This window comes from Tinamus guttatus, unplaced genomic scaffold (assembly GCF_059628265.1).
Source record: "Tinamus guttatus ecotype Peru unplaced genomic scaffold, ASM5962826v1 Tinamus_guttatus_pri_ptg000004l, whole genome shotgun sequence".
Lineage (NCBI taxonomy): Eukaryota > Metazoa > Chordata > Aves > Tinamiformes > Tinamidae > Tinamus > Tinamus guttatus.
The window spans coordinates 11531913-11555155 of record NW_028288538.1 but is presented as its reverse complement, the minus strand read 5'-3'; the positions used below and the strand labels follow the sequence as shown (position 1 = coordinate 11555155).

General features: G+C 37.0%; 1 protein-coding gene across 1 annotated transcript; it reads left to right on the top strand.

Annotated features, from left to right (window-relative positions):
* The first annotated feature begins 24 nt into the window (after positions 1–24).
* Positions 25–18137, top strand: AP4E1 (adaptor related protein complex 4 subunit epsilon 1). The gene is made up of 21 exons (XM_088519534.1): positions 25–190; positions 460–531; positions 1386–1509; positions 3308–3381; positions 4363–4484; positions 5168–5327; positions 5839–6005; positions 6590–6663; positions 9250–9372; positions 9460–9569; positions 9871–10026; positions 10677–10773; positions 10908–11026; positions 12110–12412; positions 12867–12981; positions 13458–13593; positions 13751–14006; positions 14609–15181; positions 15862–16046; positions 16792–16949; positions 17430–18137. Exons 1-21 carry the CDS (start codon positions 26–28, stop codon positions 17588–17590), a joined length of 3450 nt encoding a protein of 1149 aa, XP_088375660.1. The 5' UTR covers position 25; the 3' UTR covers positions 17591–18137.
* The last annotated feature ends 5106 nt before the right edge of the window (positions 18138–23243 follow it).

Sequence of the window (23243 nt, the reverse complement as noted above, 5' to 3'; positions counted from 1 at the left end):
AGCCGCCGGGGCGGCGGGGGCGGCCATGAGCGACGTGGTGGAGCGGACGCTGAGCGCGCTGCCCGGCCTGCTGGGGCAGCACGAGGCGGGCGGCGGCCCGGGCGGCGCCGCTGCCGGCCCCGGCAGGGCCTCGGCCAGCTCGCGGCTCGGGAGCCTGATCCGCAGCATCACGGCGCTCACCTCCAAGCATGTACGGCCCGCGGCGGGGAGGGAGGCAGCGGGGCCTCGTCTCGGGGCTCGTCGCCCTCGGAGCCCGCGCGCTGTCTGTGCGGAGCGGCGCGGGGCCCGCAGGAGAGAGGCGGCGGCGGCCTTGGCCGCGCGGCGGGCGCCTCTGGGGCTCTGGGCTCGGGCGCGAATTCTGGGAGGAACTTGGAACGTTATTAAATGAATGTATTTTACTTGGCTTATGTTTCCCATTTTATCTTAACAAATCATGCACTTAAAAATAATCTTTTATAGGAGGAAGAAAAATTAATCCAGCAGGAACTAACCAGTTTGAAAGCCACAGTTTCTGCCCCTACCACAACGCTCGTAAGTTCTGTTGCTGCTTATGGGCTGCAAGAACAGCAGGCAAACACAAGGAGAGCAATGTCCCTGGTTTCTGCTGTCAGAAAGAGTGTCAAGGTTTTCCACACTATGCATGTTTAATCAGCAGCTTTAAAAGATACCCACGTGGATGGTTTTTTTATCATGGTTAAACTAGTGAGAACACTGTTCTCACTAGTTCTAGTTCATATAAATAAACCATGGTAATAGGGTGCCCACAGTCTAGATATTTTGTTTTCTCTGATATAATGTAGGTGAAAAAAACTTGAGGCTTCTGTCCGATCACATCCCTCTCTGCAGTCTGGCCTTGCTTCTGTCACTAGGTGCTTAGGATGTGTTTGGTCATGTGTACTGTCAATCATGACTGAGCTGTGTGAGTTTATGTGGACCCCTGATTTGGGGGTAATTAATACAAAACTCAGCCACGTGAGGGAGAAACTTTGAAAGAAAAAGAAAGCTTGCCCTTTCAAACATATCAATAACCCATCCTAGGTCAGTGCAGCAATTGGTATGAAGTAATTTGCATTTACACTGATCATCTAATGCTTAAGATAATTCAGTAATATTTTTTATGCTGATTATAGTTGACTTGATGTTGGTCTCATAGTAAGCATAATTAGAAAACATGGAAGGATAGTATGTGGAGATTTCTTCCATTGTGGTCAAAATCAGTGCTGACTCAGCACAGAAAAATTAGTACTGCTGTGGTTTTAGAAAATGTATATATGTATACATGTACACATGTTTCTCTTAATGTTGTCTACTTCTTTAAAGCAGTGAAGAACAGCATAAAACATGTTTTTTCTAAAATCTTCAATACTTTATTTCTTGTGTTTCAGAGACTGATGAAAGAGTGTATGGTGAGACTCATCTATTGTGAAATGCTGGGGTATGAGTCTTCCTTTGGATACATCCATGCAATCAAGCTAGCACAGCAGGGAAATCTTCTGGAAAAAAGAGTTGGTATGTGTATGGCTCTGCAGCTTAATAATATTCTTAAGAAATATTTTTGGAAGATAGTGTAATACAAGATTAGACAAAAATATTATGGTAAGACAAACTATTTCCCTACGCATAGTGTTGTTTTTTTTCTCTGGTCTGTTAAATAGCATTGGTCTATTAAATGCTATTTAACTTATGGGTAGTTGTCTAGAATTTTTATAAAGATTTTATTACTGTTAGCAAAGTGGCTTTCAAAAATCTTTTTGCCTGTTTTGGTGATTATAGGATTTTTTAGTTTAGAAGCAGTTGTAAGAAATGAAGCAAATTGGGAGATCTTTAGAGCAGAGGCACAGAAGTTCCTGCGGAAATCTAACAGGCTATTGCAAATTTATTTAAAATTCCTTGCCGTAGGAATTTCCTTATCTCCCCAGTGTGGCTATATAGCTTTTCCCAGTAGACTTTGAAGCAGCTGTTAGCCACTCTTGTGTGGAAAAATTTTTGTAGTTGCTGGTTCAACTGCCTAGTGAAGACATTTCTTCTTGTTTGCAGAGAAAATGATTTAACTCCAAGCAATACTGTATCTGCATACACAGAAGGAAGGCAGTGTCTTGCAGGACATGCTTGTTTGATATCCTTTGTTCGAATTTTATGTGGATCATCCACTCAAATATTGGAATTTCTAAGAAAACCTGTTACAAATGGTGATCTAAAGATGCAGTTTTCCCTGAGTAATAAAAGCCAGTCTGCTGATGTTCTGGTAGGGATTAAGAAAGTCTATCTGCATCAAACCTAGGAGGGCAGATGGTAAGCTGTTTTGCAGAAAGCTTGTATATGGCCTTTGTAAATGTCAAAATGCTGTATGTCTTGTTATTAATCAGTTTGAGCACTTTCCATCCTAGAAGTTGGTTTTACAGCAGGGATGTTTGATTGTTTATTCTTTACTTATATGTGATACATAAGGAGAACTTTGTTCTGGGTGAGATACACAAAATGAGTGAACTGCAGTTTCAGAGTTGTGCTAAACTGATAAAATGTGTAGTTATGTTCCATGGTCAGATAGGCTGGTTTAATAATCTGGAAAATATAGTTGCTTGTGTCTAAATTGTTCATTTCAATCCGTATGTCTAAAATGAGGCATGCCTTTCCTGATGAAAATCGAATTCTCTAGTACAAGTAGTGTTATGCTGTATTTCTGATGTTTGGTGGTACCTGTCCGCCTTTAAGTGCATTCATTTATAAGAAGAGGATTCATTTTTCTTAAGAAAAAAAATTCTGCCAAGTTTCTTTCCTGGGGTTCCAGATTTTTTTTCTCTTTATTCCAAATAGCTAGAGAGAATAAATAAGGAGTTTTGGAAATAGGATGGTGAATTTAATTTTAGTACTCAACTTGGAATACAGTAGTGTATTTAAAATTGAACTTTACTTCTTGAAAAAAGATGGATAGAAGGAAATTAGTTTTCTCAAGAAGAAATGTCCTCTTGTCTGCTGAGAAAATATTAACTTTCCAGGAAATGATTTCTCATATCCTTGGCTACTTTTTAGCATTATCAGGGTGTGTTTTATTTCTCACATACTGTGAAATTCTAGCTGTCATTTGTGGAGCTTTACTGCAACTTAAGTGTAACTGGTTTGTCTAGAGGAAAAAAAAAAAAAAGATTTAGTTAATAACTTGATAAGTAAAATGCAAGAGACAGACTATAATACAAGAAGAAATAATTCAAAGCATTAAAAAATGTTAGGGGACTAAGTTTTCTATTAAGTTTTTTATTACTTCAAAGTAGTAATGGAATCTTCCTTTTTTTCTTTTCTTTTTTTTTAGGTTACTTGGCAGTTTCTTTATTTCTCCATGAAAATCATGAGCTGCTACTTCTACTTGTGAACACAGTTGTGAAGGTACAGTGATTTTGGAGGTCTTGAGGTAAACTAAAGTTGGTCAGATACTTTCCCCTGTTTTTTCCATCATTGTTTAAGCCATGTACTCATTACTAAAATCTTGTTGTTTTGAAGTTGCTCTTTTTGAGGTTTGCAATGACATTTGAAAAATGACTTCGTCTGTTTCGTTTATTTTTGTTTAATTTTGATAATATTTCTACACTTACAATATAAGCAACAATTTTGAAAAGGAAATATGTCATCAAATTTCCATTATAAAGTGAACCAAATTGTACTTTGGGGTATAAATCCTCAACTCCAGGAGGAGCCTTGCATACGTATTCTGATATAAAAGTATCTGTTGACTTCTCTGAGTTCTTTTGATGATGATTTTGATGGAAGGGAAAATGAAATATTCTTTGGAGTGATACTGAAAATCCATTACCAATAAATAATATTTCATCAACATCATCTTCTGTATTTCTACTTTTTACATAATTATAGTGTCTAACTTCTGACATAATGATTACTTTTATACTACATTAGGCTGAATACTTCTGTATATATATATCTGACTATGAGAATGGAACAGCTTTTTATTATTTTCATAAAGAGAAGGTATATCTTTAGGTGCACAGTTTTTCAAAAACCAATAGCATTAGCTAAATTCTTTATTGATTAATTTGAATACCTTGTATTTTATATTTTTATTTTTACAAGTTGAAATGTCTTTGTTCATTAGAAATAAAAATTTTATGCAGGCCAGCTCAAACTTTTAGGCAGGCAGTATGAACAAAGCTCCTTACAACTAGTGTGACTCTTTATTGCCTGCTCCTATCTAAAAAGCCTCCAGGCCACAGACTGGGGGGCAGCAGGATGCTCGCGTGTGACCTGCCCAGGTGTGCTAGGTCCAGCCTGTTTACCTAAGTTTTGGGGTGTGTTTAGTAGAGAATTTAAAAGTTTAAATGAAAAATGACTGTCTTATTTCAATAATTGTAATAGGACTTACAGAGCACTAATCTAGTAGAGGTGTGCATGGCGTTAACCGTTGTCAGCCAGATCTTTCCACGGGAGATGATTCCAGCTGTGCTTCCCCTAATAGAAGACAAACTGCAGCATTCAAAGTATGTATTCACTTACAGAGTTTCAAGTCACGTTCTAAAGTTGAACGACTTGATCTTGCACATGGTTTTACTAGCTAATGTTATTTTTTCAGAGATGGTCTTTACCCCTCATCTTCAGAAATTTCTTCTCTGCTAGTTTTCCTTTTCCATTTTTGTCTCTCATTTTTCACCAGTCTTAACTGAATAGTGTGTAGGCATTTGTTTAATTTGCTATTTAATAGTATCCCATACACAGAATATAATGTCTTATTCTGGTGATGAGAACCTTAAAAGAAAATGCAGAATGAACTGATAACTGATCCAGTAATTAACTCTTATAAAGTCTTTTTGTTTGTTTTGAGCAGCAGATTTGTAGCATCTAGTTTCCAGTTTATCTGGTGCCCATTCGTGGTTTTTTTTTTTTTTAATCTATCTTCAGGTGCTTCTGAACCCTTAAGTTTGCTTAGTTACTTCTTTGCTTAGTTAGTCCTTAAGGAGCAACTTAAAGATTTTAAAAGAAAGTCATTTGGTCTCAAATCTTCATCTGTAAAACATGAGTACTCAGTCTTTCTCTACGTCAGACCTCAGAACATCATAACTTAATATTTCTGTGCTGTAGAAATGAGAAATGCAATTGATTTTGCTAAGTTAAGTGCTTAAAACACAAGAGCAGGTTGATTTTGTTTTGTGTATTTTTTTTTCAGGGAAATAGTACGAAGAAAAGCTGTTCAAGCTTTGTATAAATTTTATCTCATTGCTCCCAACCAAGTCCAGCACATTCATGATAAGTTCCGAAAAGCCCTGTGTGACAGAGATGTTGGAGTCATGGCTGCTTCTTTGCATATTTATCTTCAAATGATTAAGGTAGGCAAAGAATTAGAAACAAAATAGAGCTTAGAGGCTGATTGTATATCTACCACAAATATGGGGACCTTTCTCGGAAGTTTTATAGATCCATAATCTTTAGAAAACCTGAGTTATGTGATCATGGAAATCTATGCTATTTTTGATGGTTATTCAGCTGTCTCTTATATTCAGTCAGAGGTCCACATGTTGCCCAATCCAAATGCTTATTGGTATTTTTACTGCAAACCTAAACTTAATTTTTATAGTATGTTAAGGGGTGTCCTGAAATTTGCATGTAAATTTATGACCTTTGGCTTCAAGTGACATTCACTGTCCTCAGAAAAGTGTGAGTAAATAGCAGTGGCTTAAAGTGAAGAGTTTACAGGTTTGGGGGGTGAGAGCCGAAGTTTTGACCATGAAGCAGTTGGTCAGTGTAGCTATTTTAATTGTATTTGATTTGTGGCCTTACTTCATACTTTCGAGGCACTATGTTAAAATGTTTGAATTGTATTTCTTTTCCATTATTTAGGAAAACTCATCTGGATACAAGGACTTGGCAGGGAGTTTCGTAACCATCTTAAAGCAGGTAGTGGGAGGAAAGCTCCCTATTGACTTCAATTATCACAGCGTACCAGCACCATGGTTACAAATTCAGCTTTTAAGAATATTGGGGCTACTAGGAAAAGATGATCCAAGGTAACCAAATTTTTCTCTGCAAATAATGCTTTTGAGATACAAAGAACACATAGTGGTCAGAGCTTAACTGGACAGCTTTTCTGCTCTTTTATAAAACAGGTGGATTTCAGTGTTGATCTTATACATTTGTTTTTTATAAACAATACTGTCAGCAGATTGATTTTTTTAAATAGAGAAGTTAAATTCTGAGTTTCTGTCTCAGCAAAGTGCTTGATTATTATGGCATACATGTGGAATGCGTTTTTGGTCAGGATTTCTATTACTAGCGTAGCATGCAATTGAGTAAACGCATATGTATGTATTTTTATATAAATAAATATATATATATATATAGCTAAAGTAGTGTATTTTTGTTCAGGTCTATCTGTGACTTTTTCCTGCTGATGTGGTGTGGTAAATGGTTCATTTGAAAGCTGAAAACATCATTAGATGTTGTTTAAAGACAGATTAAAGTGAATCTGTGGATATGAATAATTCATTTTGCACATTGTATTGGTAACTTCTTTTTTTAAAGTAAAGCCTTATGGAAATATATTAGTGCTGCAAATGAGAATTTTCTAAACATTCTTTTGCATTTTAAACAGGACAAGTGAATTGATGTATGATGTTCTGGATGAATCTTTAAGAAGAGCAGAGATAAATCATAATATTACATATGGTGGGTGAGAGTATTGTGTGTAATTATCAGTAGTTGCAAAGAGTGAAAATGTCAGTAGTTGGTCATACTAAAACATACACAGTACATCTGAAAAGGCTAATTATGTTCTCTATGTATTTTTAAGGGTTTGCTGATAGGTGTCTGTTCTGTCAGTGAAAGACAATGTTTACTGGGCATCAGATCGTCCTAACTGAACAGCCTCTTTCTTATGTTTGCATTGTCCTTGTCCTTGAATACAGGAAGTTGACTTCTCCTGGAAAGCCGTTATTGAGCATTGCTTAAGTTGAAATAAATTATAGTAGAAAAATTTTAGCGCTACCACCCTGTTAGAAAGCCTCAGCTCTTCGGCCACTGGTCTTTTCATTGCCTCAAGAAAGACAATAAAATCGTGCAATAGTGATGACATCGGCCCCTTACCGATAGATATTTTCCTAGTAGCCACAGTTAATAAAAATAACATTTCCAGACTTCAGTGTTGTGGTGCCTGTGAAAAGATATTTTTGGCACTTGTCTAAATTTAAATTTCTAGAACATGGTTGCTGGCTATGTTTATTTTATTACCTTTTCTGCAGGGAAAGCTGTATTTGTTGCTAAAACAAAATCAAGAAAAATAACAGTATTATAAAGTTTTTCTAATAAAACTCTGAGTAATTTCTCTGGATTTTTCTTTACCTTCCCCGCCTCACCTGTTAATGTTTTCTCAAGTACCCAAGAGAGATGATTCACTGTAAAAAAAATCAGCAGTTTGTGCATTTATAGTAAAGCCCTATAAATGTTGTCAAGGTACCTATACTAATGGAACAGAGAGAAAATTGAGATGTCTGCTTGATACGTATTTTCTGAAGCATTGTGTAAACTTCCCTACCACTGTAATGTAGGGAAAAAATATTTTTTTGGAAAATAATATATGAAGAAACATTCATTAGACATTAAAGGTATTCAGTTTGTTCCTTCTATGTATTTAGGTACATAGAATATTTTGTTAAAATTAAAAACCAACCAAATAAACAAAACCTTGTGTGCTAAGTATTTAGAGGCCAAAGGGGAGAGTCTATTAGGATTTACACAGAGATGTGAGTAGGTGGTGTTTTTTCAATACAATAAACTGTTTATAAAAAGTTGCCACGATCCCACACCAGAGAGAACTGTGATTATGAGCAGTTACGCTTTCTAATACAAGGTCAGTGCTCATTGAATGTTTTTGCCTTGTTGCAGGCAATTGTGTTGTTCATGTGCAAATCTTTCTCAGATGTGGTTTTGTAATGCTTGGAAAGACATGAATTGTTGCCTACCTGACTCTATGGCGAATTGTTGCCTACCTGACTCTATGGCGAATTGTTGCCTACCTGACTCTATGGCAATTAGTTAAGGGATTTAAGTTAAAAATTGAAAAGGAAATCTAAATGTGTGTTGAATGGATTAGAGCAACTTTGTTTAAGTGTTTGCCTGAATTGCTACGATAAAGAATTAATTTCTGTGTTGAGTATAATGCAGTTTCTTTTTCTAGCTTTCTCCAACATACAGGCAGTGTTTTTGTTTATTTGTTTGCTTGTTTTTAAGGAGGGGCAGTTTTTCTATTCTTAAAACCGTTGCGGATGACCATAAAAATCAGGACTTACTGAAAATGTTAGTTGCCTCTTGGCTTTCTAAAGAGTCACAGTTCAGTCTCACAGAGCTTTCAAAACAGAAATTTGTATGCAGTTAGCCAGAACATTAAAATATTTATGCTAAAAGGTGATAGGTTTTCAGCTTGTTTTCACATGAGTAGGTGTTCTGCAACTAGATTTAGTAACCTTAGGACATCCTCTTGCAGTGAGAGCTCTATATTTTGGGAAGCTATCAGAATGCAGGGTGGTAGAAATGTAATCATTGAGATTATTAAAATATGTTTATACACTAAGATGCTGGAAGAGCTTTGTTTTCACATTTCATTCTATGAGGTTGAATCCCTTTGTAGGCTTCATAATCTGTTGTAGATTAACAGAGGAATGCTTGTTTTTATGTAAGAAATTTTAAGTCAACATACAACAGAACTGTTCCCCATGCTGTTTTGTAGTTTATCTTTTTCTCTTTTTGACTCCCTATGCCAAATGGCCTGCATAGAACTTCAATGCATATTTTTGGCCGTATTTCTGTGCTGCATCCTAAAAGAAAGTAATCATAATTTCTTCTTTTTATTTTTATTTTTTTGTTAATGAGCGAGAAGGAGTATCTCTGCTTTTAGAAATATGTAAATACAGCTGTACTAGAATGGTGACTGTACATTTCCACTTGCTCAGTACCCCAGTATTATATTGTTACTGTCTTTAAGACATTTGCAGTTTTGTTTGGTTGTGTGCAGTGAGAATACTTTATTTGCAGAAAGGAAATGTATTTGGGTAGGAACAGAAAATATACTTTAAAAATGAAATGGAGGTCTGATGACTTCAGAGGTATATCTTGGGTGTAAGATAGTAGTCTGCTCTAATATACTAAATAGACCACATTTGGCCTTGTAGTTGTGTTCCTAAGATGTACGCTTGTTTGTTAAAAATGTTTGAATTATAGAACTATCTAATACACATTAATTATTTGTTTTTGCCCCAGCCATCTTATTTGAATGTGTCCAAACAATATATACAATTCACCCCAAGTCTGAACTACTTGAAAAGGCTGCCAAGTGCATTGGAAAATTTGTTTTGTCATCCAAAATTAATCTGAAATATTTAGGTAAGGATACCTGGCTTCATTAAGAATTTTTTTACCAGATTGTGCTGATATATAGTCCTTTATCATTTCCAAATGCTAATTTTCTAGGTTTAAAGGCACTGACCTATGTTGTCCAGCAGGATCCTAATCTGGCACTTCAACACCAGATGACAATAATTGAGTGCCTGGACCATCCTGATCCCATTATTAAAAGGGAGGTCAGTTAATTTCTGAACACCATAAATGGATTTAATTTTCAAGATTGGCAATGTGTGTGTTTTTTTTTTTTTTTTTAAGAATGGTGCTAAAGACATATGTCTCAGTTACTTTGAGACAGCAGTTATGAACAGTATTACTGTGGCAAACGGTGTAGATAGGCGTTGTATTACATTTAAGGCTTTACAAATAAAAACATTTGCTCAATTTTACATCAGTCTAAAGTGTCTCTTTGTTTAATTCCTGTGTTGACTCATCAGAGCCAGTTGAGTGTTTGGGCTTTTTTTTTGCTTTCTCTTTCAGACTTTAGAGCTTCTCTATAGAATAACAAATGGACAGAATGTAGTTGTCATAGTTCAGAAGATGCTCGATTACTTAAAACAAAGCAAAGAAGAATATACCATCATCAGCTTAACTGGCAAAGTAGCAGAACTAGCTGAGAAATATCCTTTTATTTTTCTGAAGACTTGGAGTCAGAGCTCAGCCAAAAATCAAAGCTTTTTTCATGATCTTCTGTAATAGGAACTGTTACAGCTGAGCCTTTTACTTTAAATGCAAAAGATGAGTAAAAGAAAATGCATATAAAACATTCAGTGATTTTTATATTTCACACGTGAAAGGTATTCTCAAATATTTTATCTTGGGTTTGGAGTTTGGCATTAAAAGCCATTTTTTAAATTAAAACTTTAAAGCCTTATATCTCTGCATGAAAGTAGAGAGATGCGTCAGCGTTTTATTCTGTAATGGTGACAGTGTTCTTCCCACTAGAGACTTTTTTGTTGGCATGTATAAACTATAGTTTTTAAGGATAATACATTTTCATAGAAATAAGGAAAGAGTCATTTAAGCATGCCAGAAAGAAAAAAGGTAATGAATTCTTTTGTCTCTTTTTCCTTCTGTCCTTTTCTGTACTCTTAGATACTGGCTGGGCAAGACACAGAATTTTCTAATTTATTCGCATTTTCTGAAATATTGATCGGCTGGATTATGAGCAGGACCAATAACTTGTATAAAGCTTTTTTTTCTTTAGGAAGCACACCAAAATGATTTAAAAAGTTATGCCTTAGCACTTAATTCCTTAACATCTGGACACGTATGCCCCTGGCAACGAGTGGTTCATCCAAACAATGAACGCCGTGTTCTCAGTTGGAGGAGATGTTGTGTATCCTGATATCCCCAACAACTTCTTGAGGCTCCTGGCTGAAGGTAACTCACTGATTGCTGTGAAGTGTTAGCCAGATGTTAGTTAATCAGCTGGCTTTGTTTTTTAAAATGCCTTTTGAAACATCTGGTGCAGGAGGCATCTTTTACAGACAAAGTATGTGTTATTTTCCCTTTAGGATTTGATGATGGCAAAGAAGATGAACAGTTACGGCTGTATGCCGTGCATTCTTATTTAGCATTATTAGAAGAGGAAGAAGCATTCTATCCACAGAAATTTCTGCAAGTTATGAGTTGGGTAAGGTGGGCACATGGTCAAAATCGAACACGTGGATGGGAGAGAATTATGAAAGGGTTTGATGTTTCGAATTATAAATATTTGTTTTTAAGATTAAATTTTAGTCATGAATATTTTTATTTGATGTTGCAATACAATCCTGAAGTCCATTTTTTTAGCAACCTCTTTTGTTGCCTGAAGACTACTTAGGTTGTGCTAGATAGTGGAAAAGGAGATCTCCCTTTCAAGGCTGGTGACTTTTAGAATGGTTTGGCTGTGACTTCTAACTGTGTGCTGGGAGCCTTCCCAGCATTATCAGTTAGGCCAGATGCAGTTGTGAAATGCGTTTAGCCTAGTAGCTAACAGCCCAGTTGCAGTGCTCACGTTCTCTGGCATCTGGGTAAGCTTCTGGTTCCACCCAAGCTGAAGGGGATGCATTATGGACAAGTCATTTTTTTTTTTTTGTAAGGAAGTTATTATTATATTTATCTTCCTTTTCAAGACAGCTATTTGATTTTAAGAAATGAGAAGATGGAGTCTGCTGAAGTAAACACAAAAGTCATTTAAAGCAGAGCACTAAACAAAACAATGTGAGTGTGTGTGTCTGAGATAAGTCCTGCTTAAGCGGGTTGGAGACGGTTTAATCAGTTGTGTAAGCTTGACAGACCTGACTTCCCATAATAAAATGGGGAGTCCTTGGTAAGCAATTGGATGCTCAGCTGAGATTGTATCTTTTGCATTACTGAAAGCAATTTTGTCCTTAATATACCAGCAATTAAACCAGCAGCAGTTTGGAAGACAACTATGCTGACTGCTGTTCTTAGTTATGGGTTGGGTTGCAGACAGCTTTAAAGTGATAACGCTTTAGTCCAAAGCCACTAGAGGTATTTCCCTTTACATCGTATCTCTTGCTTTCATTTTATGCAGATAGAAAGGCAGTTTCTAAGGCTTTCTAAGTAATTATATCAGTGTCTGTGATGTTTCTTGAATGTGAGGTAGATTTTTGCTGTGTTACTATATTACCTTAATTTCAAAACTGAAAGCACCGCTGTGTGTGTGTGTGTGTGTGACTAAATGTGTATTTTGTCTGTCCTTTGTGCCTAGGTTTTGGGGGAATACTCCTGCCTTGCCACAGATGTTGATCCAGAGATTATTTTGACACGGCTCCACAGGCTGCTGAAGAAGGCGGTCGTTACTCCTGAAACAAAAGCTTGGATAATGGCTGCAGTCACCAAAATAGCATCACGCACCTCCTGTTCTAATACAGTGCACAAAATAATCCAAGAATTCAGCACCTCTCTAGATACCTGTATGAGGCAATATGCCTTTGAATTAAAGCATCTGTGTGAAGACAAAGTGTTGATGAAAAACTTGCTTCCTTTTGATGCTAGTTGCAATGACATAGTGGTAAGATAGCTGCATAGTCTTCCTCATTAACTTTGGGTCAGGGATTGAATATTGCAGGAAACACTGTGAAAGTGAATTATATCTGGCAGTGAAGACTGCATGCACTAGTCTCTCAGTCTCATTAAAAAAGAGTTTTGGGAAACATACTTTTTCAGACATCTAGGTCGAATTTTAATGTTCATTACCAAAAAGTAAAGGGCCATGGTATTTAGTTAGTAATCTGAAGTCAGTTTTTAAAGAGTATATTTTCTTTTTTGTTTTCTTTCTTTTTTTTTTAATAAGTTAGGTCCTATTTATTGATTATGATACAGATTTATTTTTTTGTCCTAGGGTTTTGCTTCCTATTCAAAAACACTGATCTTGGCACTGAAATGTTCATACAGAATGATTTTTTTTAATTTTCGTTGGTGGCTCTTTTCTTAATTTTGTGTTCTTTTTCTTTAATTCTGTGTAGGTGGATGCTTCCTTATCTTTTCTAGATGGATTTGTGGCTGAGGGCCTTGGCCGTGGTGCAGCACCGTATAAACCTCATCACCAGAGACAGGAGGAGAAGCTTTCACAGGAAAAAGGTGATTTATTTAAATGCATTCAGCCAATATCTGGTAACTATCTGATGCGTAGAAACAAGCAGCATAAGTGTACATTTAATAAAACTTCTTGAAGTAATGTTATATATATGTGTGCATATTATATACATAATGCTTCAAAGATATTTTTGAGTACAGAGAGTTTAACTTCTACTTTCATGCAGTAACACTAGGACTAATTAGTATATTTTGCAGCTGGGAGTGATGACTTATGTCCAGTAAGTTTAATGTTTCTAACAACTAACAAAAGCACATATTGAAGATATCTGCAGAAAGACATCCTAGTTCTTAGTATGTTGCAGCTAGAGAAGTGATTAATGATGTTGTTATTTATATTATCATTATTGTTTTCTGACGCCCGAGAGGTAGAGCAGTACAGCGTATCTCTTTTCAATTTTTCTTTTTTCTTACTGCTTATGTTTCATTGTGATTTTTAAAAGATTCGGTCTGTCTTACAGCTCTGAATTTTGAACCTTACGGATTGTCGTTTGCTTCGAGCATGTCTTCATCTGGCTTCACTGGCAGACAGTCTCCCACTGGTTTATCTTTTGGTTCTGATACATCTGGTAATAGTGCTGAGACAGGACATAGAGAGTAAGTTGATTTGTCTTTGAAATGAAGAAGTACATTTAAGCTTATGTTCTTATTAATATCATGTCTCTCTTTGGTGCTTCATTATATGGAAGTAAATAGAATACAGTTGAACTTGGAATCTACCTCTGACCTCTGCCATGTATTTTTATTTTTTTAGGACAAATAGTCTGAAACTCGATGGAGTAAGGAAACTCTGGGGAAAGGAAGGCTATCTCCCAAAAAAGGATAACAAAATAGGGAAAGAAGATGAACCTCTGACTGTTCCTTGTGGCAGCTTATTGACAGGGCATGTGTCTGATCCTCCTGTGTCCCAGTCTCATCAAGCTGCCAGTCTCTCGGAGGAAGAAAAAGAGAAACAGCAGTTAGCATCAACATTGTTTGTTGGACTAGGGTCAAATGCTGGTGTCAGTCTGGTAAGTATGTTTATTTTGTTGATCTACCAGTTTGAAGTTTCTGTATGTCCTTATTTACAGTTACTGATTTTATCTCTACTTCCCTCTGTTTCCGTGCTCTGCTTATGATTCTTTTCTCAGACTTTTTCCAAGGATAACTGTTCTTTGACCAAACTTAACAGTCATAAAAATTGCCCATTTGGCAATAAGGCTAAAGTATGGCACCCAATGTCAATACTTCTTTTTTTTATGGTAATATGCAGAAGATTACAGAATTCACCATTAGGTAATCTTTTTAATAGTGGCCTAATCATATCTGCCAGCTCAAATGTTGGCATTTACCATTGTTTTAATGAGATCCTTTTTAATGTCATCTTCTATTTTATGAATTAGACGGCTGAGAGTCATTTTTGCATTACAGACTCTCCCAGTGCCCTGCAAGAAATTTAACATAAACCTTTTGCTATATTCTTTAAAATGTTTATAATCCATTTGTGTTTGTTGTCTGAACTATTGTTCATTATTTGTCCTTGCTCTTTCTGTTTCATTCTGTTAATAAGTATGCAGCTAATCTGTAGAAGCAAAAAAATCCTTTTTATTTTCACTCCTCTTTCTCTTTTCAGATGGGGAAAGCAGACATGGCTCCTCAGAAGTTCAGAAGAAAATCAAAGATGAATGAAACTCAAAACACCGAAGGGACACCGGACATCCAGAATAGTGCTGCGCTGGCCCTTGGTCCCTTGCTTGATGTACTACCTGGTAACGAGGAAGGCTGTGAGGGCGTTCAACATGCAAAGTTAAGGGAGGCCTCCCTGTGTTGTTCGGATACTGTGGAAGATAGTTTAGCGTCTGAAAAACCTCAGTCCTTAAAACATGGACTGGATAACAAACTTTTAGATAGTAGGCTGTCATCGTCCTCTTTGTTTGCTGATAGTAATATTGAAATTTTTCATCCTTTGCCAAGTGCTGAATGTGAAAGCGCCAGTAAAACCCTGTTGGCCCCTTCCTTACCAGGAGAACTAGCAAAACTCCCTCACTCTGAAGTAGTGGAACTTTGTCAGAGTGATGATCTAGCTCTACATTCGTGCAAGGTGTGGACAGATGACTCTCTGCTGCTTGCAATGTTTGTTTCAAATAAAAACACTTCTGCACTTAATTCTGTGAACCTAGTGTTTGAAGAAGCAGAACATTTTCAGGTAAGAAAGCGCTTCAAGCGTATTTCAAATTCATTTGGAATTCTTGCTTTAATCCGCATTTAACTACAGCATATTTTCTTCAGTATAATAGCCATGTCTCTTCTCTTAACCTTTTCCTAAAAACCTGTTTTATGGCTATTTCACACATTCTAAGGGGTAAGGAAAACTCAATTGTATACTCCAGGTCATTTGATATATTGCCATTTCTTCCTTCACACACAAAAAGATGTGCAAGCTTACCTCAAGTTTTGATTGTTATTTTCAAAGGCATCAATCATATTTCACTCAGTTGATACTGGAGAGGAGTCAGTTTTGCTGTGTGTGTGATACAAATAAGGCTGATGAAAGCATGTGGTGAAGTCTTTAGAGAAACTTCATGTAAATAATTTAAAAGCTAATTGGGAATGGTATATCAGCATGCTTATCTGTGGATTTTAGTGAATTACTGACAGAACTATAAAAACATTAAGGCACTAAAAAAGTGATAACCAGACAAAGGGAATTGACCAAAATGCTTTTTTAGAGCTGCTAATGGGTTATGACTTTTTTTCTGATGGTTTTGGGCTTGTATCAAATCTGTCATGGCATTTGTAGAAGATGAACGTAGTTTGTCTTTCTGTTCCTTGTAACTCATTTAACATTCCACATAAATATTACACATTTTTTTTTAATGTGTATAGATTGCGGAGAGTCCAGCCTACCACTTCTCTGTAATAGAAGCTCAGAGCATGGAATATTGCCAGCAATGTGTGCAGATGGACAAAATCTGTACACAGGGCATTCTTTCTGGCTCCATTAGTTACCAGTCAGAGATGGAAACTTGTCTTCAGTTTTCAATCATTTTATCATTGTTGGACTTCATCAGGTAAATAGAATGAGCTGCCATTTTCTAAAATGCATGTGGTCGAATAAATATTAGATAAGTGCAGGGAGGGTTTGGTGTTGAGTGTGAAATACAACATTTAATCTATGAGCAGCAGATTTCAATGAATTTGAGATTACTGTTAATGATGAATGTTTATTTTTACATTTAAAAGGGGAGATAGGGAAGATGAATTCCAGAAAGAAATGCAAATCCTGTAAAGATATTGACTGTATCTGCAGTTTAGAATATTCTTAAAATAAGAATAATTTTTTGAGCAGGTTATTAGAACTGAGTGAACAGAAAGCTAAGAAGGATATATTGCTTTAGAATATAGCAACAATTAAACCACTTTGGTTTGATCCATTATTTGAGAAAACTTTTTTTTTGGCGGGGGGAGGGAATGAACACTTTTTAATAGCAGGAAGAAAATAGTTTTTTTCAGGTAGACTTTTTGTTTCGTGACTTTTCTGACATGGTGAATTTCACCTTGTTTTCCATGCTTATTTGTATGCAGTTATTTATAAGCAAGCATCTTAAGGTAGTTGACTCTTTTATTTACTTTGATCAAATGATCTAAACTAAAAAAAAAAAAAAAAAAAAAAGAGCTTGTTTAGACAAAGCTACATTTTGTTATTGCTTGTGCTATTGTCCACTTGCTTTTTAGATGCAGATCTTTTTGGAAGACCAAGTATATCCTGAGTAATATGTCTTATTTGACTGAGATCTGTGGTTAACTTATTTTTAGGCCAATGGAAATGACTACAGAAGAATTTGGGAAGCTGTGGCTGTCCCTTTCTAATGATGTGAAACAGAATTTAAAACTGTCGTCTTCTCAAGATTCCTTTTCAGCAGCTCTGAATACACTGCAACAGAAGTTAAAACTCCATGTAGTTGATATTATAGGTGAGTGAAGTTACATTGTAAGGTTGTTACGATCTGCAAATTGTTACAGGAAAATGTGTGTGGCAGCAAGTACATTACAGTCTACATTTGGGAGCATGCTAAACCTTACCCAGGGGCATTTTGCTGTGGACTTTAATGGCCTTATTTGGGGGATCTGTGTAACGCTGAAATCTCGGGGTACTAGTGTACAGAAAACAGCAACTTTCACAGGTAGCAGGCTATTTGTACCACGATTTCCGAAGGGTTTTGGAGGGGAGAAAAAAGTGCAGGTGAGAATTTATGGCAGAAGGTACGAAGCCAGGATTGCATGCAACAGGCGTGACTCAGGGTGATAAAGAAGCAGCAGGCAAGAGTAGAAGAGAACAGAAGAAACGGGCTTTGAAAGTAAGAGTTTTTGTGAACTATACATCTATAATCTATACAGTTGCTACATCTAATTATTATTTTTCTCAAATTGTCCATGGCGTCTGTTATTTTAAGGTAATGAGGGAATACTGGCATGCCGGTTGCTTCCCTCCGTGCCCTGCCTGCTGCATTGTCGTACTCATGCAGGGATGCTGGCTGTGTGGTTCAGATCGCCTTGCTCTGCTCTTCCAGATTGTTTGCTCTATCAGTGCCAAAAGGTGATGGAAGAATCCTAATAATAACAGTGCCTGTTTTCATCTCTCGGTATATGAAAAGCAAATGGAAGATTTACACAGTTGCACAATAATTACCAAAGCTAAATTAAGATACTGATTCTCCGAAGTATAAAAGGTTTCTTGAACTGGCATATGTCATGTGGACTTCTGGAGGCAAATGATGATGTGAAGTATGCTTGTAAAACCATACTCAGGATTGTACAGTCACTGACAAGTCATCTACTAAAGTATCATTACCTGTTTAAGTGAAATGTATATTTCTTTTGTTGTAAATGACCGAAAGTATTTATTTTTATTATGTGACTTTTATAGATGCTAAGAGTCATTCCTCATAGAAACTGTATAATGTCATTTTAAGGAAAATGTATCTTTATTGTGAGATCGGACTTGAACATTTATCAGGATCTTCTCACTTTATTTTAACAGTTTTTCTAAAGCTGTATTGTAAACACTGCAAGCAACAAGGCCTGTATCAGTTGTTGTGTGAAGTACCTTATATGCGAACAAATGTGTGATTTGAAAAAAATTAAAAGATTTCAGTGAGAAATACACTTCCCATGATCTTTGGCATCACCGTTCAGGTATTTAGTGGTAATATCTAAATAGGGTCCTGGTAAGGCAGGCACGGGAAGTGGAGGTTGTTCTCAAGTGCCTTCTGGGGACAACGATCAGGGCTCTTGGGGTTGGTTCCTGTCTGCGCAGATCCCTTCCTGCATCTCGTCCATCCCGTTGCCTTCACCTAGGGCTCTGCAGCAGTTTCGGAGTCTCGGTGCATTTTCAAAAGGAAGTTTCACGTGGATGGAGCCTGAGACAGCTGAGCTGGGTAGCTGGGTGCCACTGAGCGGCCATATTCAGAGTTCTCCAGCCTTAATCCTATATGTTTAATTTGGATAATATCCCTGTCCATGAAATACAGTTTCTAGGGAGGAAACTGTTGTTTTTTTTTTCTCTAATTCTTTAGTAGCTTGCCAATGAGGCTGTGCAAATCTTGAGTGGTTTGGATTTGGCTCTGTTGTGGGTGTGTGGCTAGGACGGCTGTAAGGCAGCAGAGATCCAAATCAGTCCAGCACGAGTGCTGAATGTGTCTGGATATACCTCACGGGCTTGAAAACCTACTCATTTTTATTTATTTAGACAGCACATGAAACAGTATCTTTCTAATACTATTTACCATTATTTATAACTGTTTATTTTTTTATTTATAAACTTCAGATTGTACAAATATTTCTCATAGGTGTTGTATAAATAGGTTCTGCATCATTTTATTCTTTCTGTTTTTAATTCTGAAGGGAATTTTTTGTAATATTACAGCTTTATTGTGCTCTCATTTTAAAGGAAAATATTTTGTTAATTTGCTAACGTTTAGCTAACAGCTCATGAAATCAGAGTAAGAATACAATCTGTATATGCTGTTAGTCAACTGATGTGAATTTTCTTTGTTCTTTTTGTGCTTTTGGGCTTTTTTCCAGCTTTTTTGGGTAGCATTCTAGCCATTTTTCTTTCTTTATGTTTTCTCATATTTTTAAATGTTTTTGCATTTTTTTCTGGGTGGGTTTTTGCAGTTTAAAGTATTAACGCCACTTTTTGCATTGTCACAAATACAGTCGCATAAAGCTCCTTCACTGTTGTTTCAATACCCTTTTACTGAGGGATTTGAAGTGCACTGAACATGTAAATATATTTTAATGGTCTGCTTACTTTAATCATGTTTACTTAATGCTTCATGAGGGTTTTATATAAGTAAAAACTGATTTGTAGTGGAAAAATCGCCAGCATACTCTTTCTGTGATGGTAAATCAGACTTGTGAGATGCAGCTGGCCTTTTGTGTTCATGTTATAGAAGTGTCTGTTTCTGGCTGATGCATTTACACCATTTCAGCAATGAGGTCTTGACTGTCTTTTTCTTTGAAAATAATCACAAAAGACACTAATGCCTTCAGTTGTCTAAGCTCTTTACAGCCTTTCTCACTGTAAGGAATAGTGTGCGTTAAACTGTAAATATGCAGATTCTCAGAACATAATCGGGTTTTATGCTATTGTTGCATAAAGGCTTTTGCAGGAACTTTTACCTGTAATACAGCCTTTATTGTCAGATTGTCCAGCAAACAGCTTAATCTCACTATGTTTCCATTTCTTGTAGTTTAATAAAATCAAGTTTAATACAATTTTCTGCTTAGTTTTCATTGAATGTTCTTTGCTACCAACATGTGGTGGTGTTTCTGTCTTTTAAGAACTAAGTTCTACTTAAATTATTTCTTTCTGCAGCTAAGCAGTGATGAGGAGTGTTACATTGTGGAAGCCTTGCTCATCTCGCGTGTTTCAACTGAAGGTGTAAAAGGCCTGAAAGACGACCCTGGAGATCTCTGGAGTAGTGGTTTGTGTGCCGCCTCACATGAACCAGCGTGCGTCTGGTTTTCGAATAAGTCAGATTGCAGGATTTTAGGCATTGCTGACTGCACCGGGATATCCCAATGCAATGTTAACATAGCATGTGGCTTTTGTAGTGTTGAGAAGAGTTGGAGTTTGGGAATGGAGGGGCTGCCCTACGTTGTGGGGCCCTGGGCGCAGGGCTGTGTGTGGGCCAGGGGTGGAACGAGCAGGTGCTGCTCTGCGCTTGTGGCGCAGGGGAAGTTCTGGGTGTCCTCGAGCCTCTGCAAATCAGTGCTGGGAATCCCTCTCATTCCGATCCATCGTACAGATGCCTCTGTAAAGTAGAACGTAGCTGCTTAAGCAGTTCGACAAAGAAATACTCTTGCATCTACTTTTGTATGGAAAGTCCTTTAGAAGTTATGTTAATCTTCTGAGTTCTTCCATAAGCAACATGTTAGTATGTTAGGAAAAATAGTGCCAAGAGGGAATTTGTTTTTTTCAGAAGGAAATGTATGACTTGGTTTCTTCCCATTTACTTTTCTTTGACTTACTAGTCCTTGAAGTGTTAACCTTTTTCCTGGGAAAGGGAAATAAGATGGGCAGATGTAAGCTGGAATGAACAAGGCATGTAGTTCTGTTAACATGAAAGTCTATTTTCAAGAAGCAGCTAGAGGCCGCTCAGAGCACCCTGACCTTTCTGAAGTGCCAGCTTAGCAGCAAAATTGTGACAAAAAGCCCATGTACAAGGAGGCTCCAGCTGTCCCTCTGTGCTATGGGCACCTTGGGGTTATGGACAATTTGAAAACAAGAGGTGAGTGATGATCTTGGATCCACATGGATTACTTTAGTTGTTTCGGTTTCCTTTCTTCAAATATTTAAAAAAGTGGTAGAGGGTTTGAATAAGAAAATAGGTCCAAGTGTTAAATGGCAGTATGATGCAGTATGTTTGCCTAAACATAGATTAAATCCCCCATTACGTTATGTTACTTTCTGTAAAGTGCTCCAGCTCCCTGCTTGTCCTGTAAGGAACAGAAAAAGTGACTGATGGCCTGCAGTGTTTTGAGATTATTCTGCAAATAGGCCTTAAATTATGTTGCCTATTGGCTTCTAAATACTGGAAAAAGAATAATCTATTTGGAGTCCCATGAGCAACTTGTTTTCAGCATGAAAAACAGTATTTTCTGTGTGGGTTATGAATATGCATTGTCTTTTTTTGGCATCAAAGCTCATAGTATTACATGAGAAAATGGCGGGAGACCTGCCCGGGTCTTGCAGTTAAGACTTGCTTTTGCAGATTTGTTGCTGGGATAGAGTTAATCAGGTCTAACCTTCTGGGGTTTTGTGGGGGGAGGCGGTCAGTCATTTATATGCTCTTCTGTACAAATATTTCCTGACATTTAGAAATAACTACATACTCTTCTGTGGTTCTCATACAAATTCAGTAAGAAGCTAAAAGTGGCCACTCCCTTGAGAGTTTTTTTGAACTTTAACATTTTTCTGTTTGCTCAATAAAGTTGGCAGTGATGAAGCAAAAAATATTGTCTTGCCATGATACGATTCATAACATTCATCTGAGAGCAGTGTTTTACCAGCAGCATGGCACTTATTGAGATTGCCTTAAGACTTTTATTTTAAAATAGTATTCAGCTTTCTCTATTTGTGCCAATCTTTAATTGCTTCCAGTGTTATTGCCATGTGAGTTGTTTGCAAATCCTGAAATCTTTAAGCCAAAGTAATTTGTCTTTTCTGGGAATAAGAGTAAGAAAATTTATGCTTGTTGATATTAGTGCATTTGGGTAAGTTCTAGCATTTCCATGTTTAGAGCAGGGATCTGAAATCTGTCAGGGATGTGTCCTTTTTCCAACACTTAGCTAAACCAAACCAAATGCATAGCTAAAAGTTTTCTCTTGAAGCGCTGAGCTACCTGAATTTCTGTCCATCTGCCTATCCTTTTTTCACAAAATCCTGTGTTTATAAACCATTCTGGTTGCGCAACTGAAGATGTCAAAGCTCAGACTATACCCAGCACTGTTCTCCCTGCCGTAGATGTGCATCAGGGTAGTCTTTATTAACGTGGGTCCCTACGATGTTTTCTTATCCCCGCAGAGCCGCCGCGCTTGGTGCACAAGATGCCCAGAGCTGCAGGTGGTGTGTGCTGGAAGAGCATCCGTCGAGCTCCTGCTGCTTTTATTGCACATGTGGTGAGAGCCGTAGTAGGCAGGTTGTAAGAAGGGAAAGAGGGTCTCGTGTGTTAGATTGCAGGTGCATAGAAGAGACAAGGCTTCCACTTGCTTCTGCTTTCTATGCAGTTGAGAACCAACCCTTGGGTTGCTGGGTTGCTTGAATTCATAGTGTGATTTTGTTTGTTTTTTCTAAAAGAGCTGTTTTTTGTTTTATTTTGTTGTTGTTTTTTCTTTTTCTAAAAGAGCTCTGGGTTGAACATCTAGAGTGGCAAATAATCTGAAAAATCAGGTTCTCTCTATTCCTAGTTCTCTGTTTTTGACAGTGTTCTCCATTAGGTGACTGTGAAAATCAATTAGTGAATTTGTGAAGCCTTCAAACCCAAAGCAATAATTGTTGCAAAACATTTTGAGGAAATCATAAGTCATCTTTGGAGTTGGGTTTCAATTACGTTCAATAAAAATTTTGGGGGGCTATAAACAGAAACCAAGAGCTGCACACTGAATATTGTGGATTCAGTGAATACTGATCTTTTACGCTGGAAGGCAGAATAAATAAAAGGAAACAGAAGGGGCACTAAACACACTTTTTTTTTTAATCCACAAACATGATAATGCATCATATACTTCAAGTGACTTGAACGTTGCTAATGTTTTAGCAATGTTCATTACATACCAGGCTGCAAGTACAAAAGTAAACAATGATTATACAGGATATGCAAATATGAGAAATACTTTAAAACATTTTCCTTCCTTAAGGCTACTCAGATTTATAAATAGAATGATAGATGTTTGGCTGTTTGTCTAAAATAGCAGAATCTGAATATTGATATAAGATTGACATAAAAAAAGATCACGTACACTGGATATTCCTTTCCTTTTGGATATCTTGAATGTTGATTCATATCTCTTTGACTTTAAAAAAGAACTTACATATTTGTTTGCCACAAGTAAAACAAACACCCATAATCTGATGTGTGTGCACTGCAACAGGTATGTTGGATACGATAAATACTGCTCAAAAGCATCAATTGACAAGTACATGCTCTCGGAAAGGATGCAGCTAATGGTGCTTATAAATATGGCTCTCGCATATGTCTAAA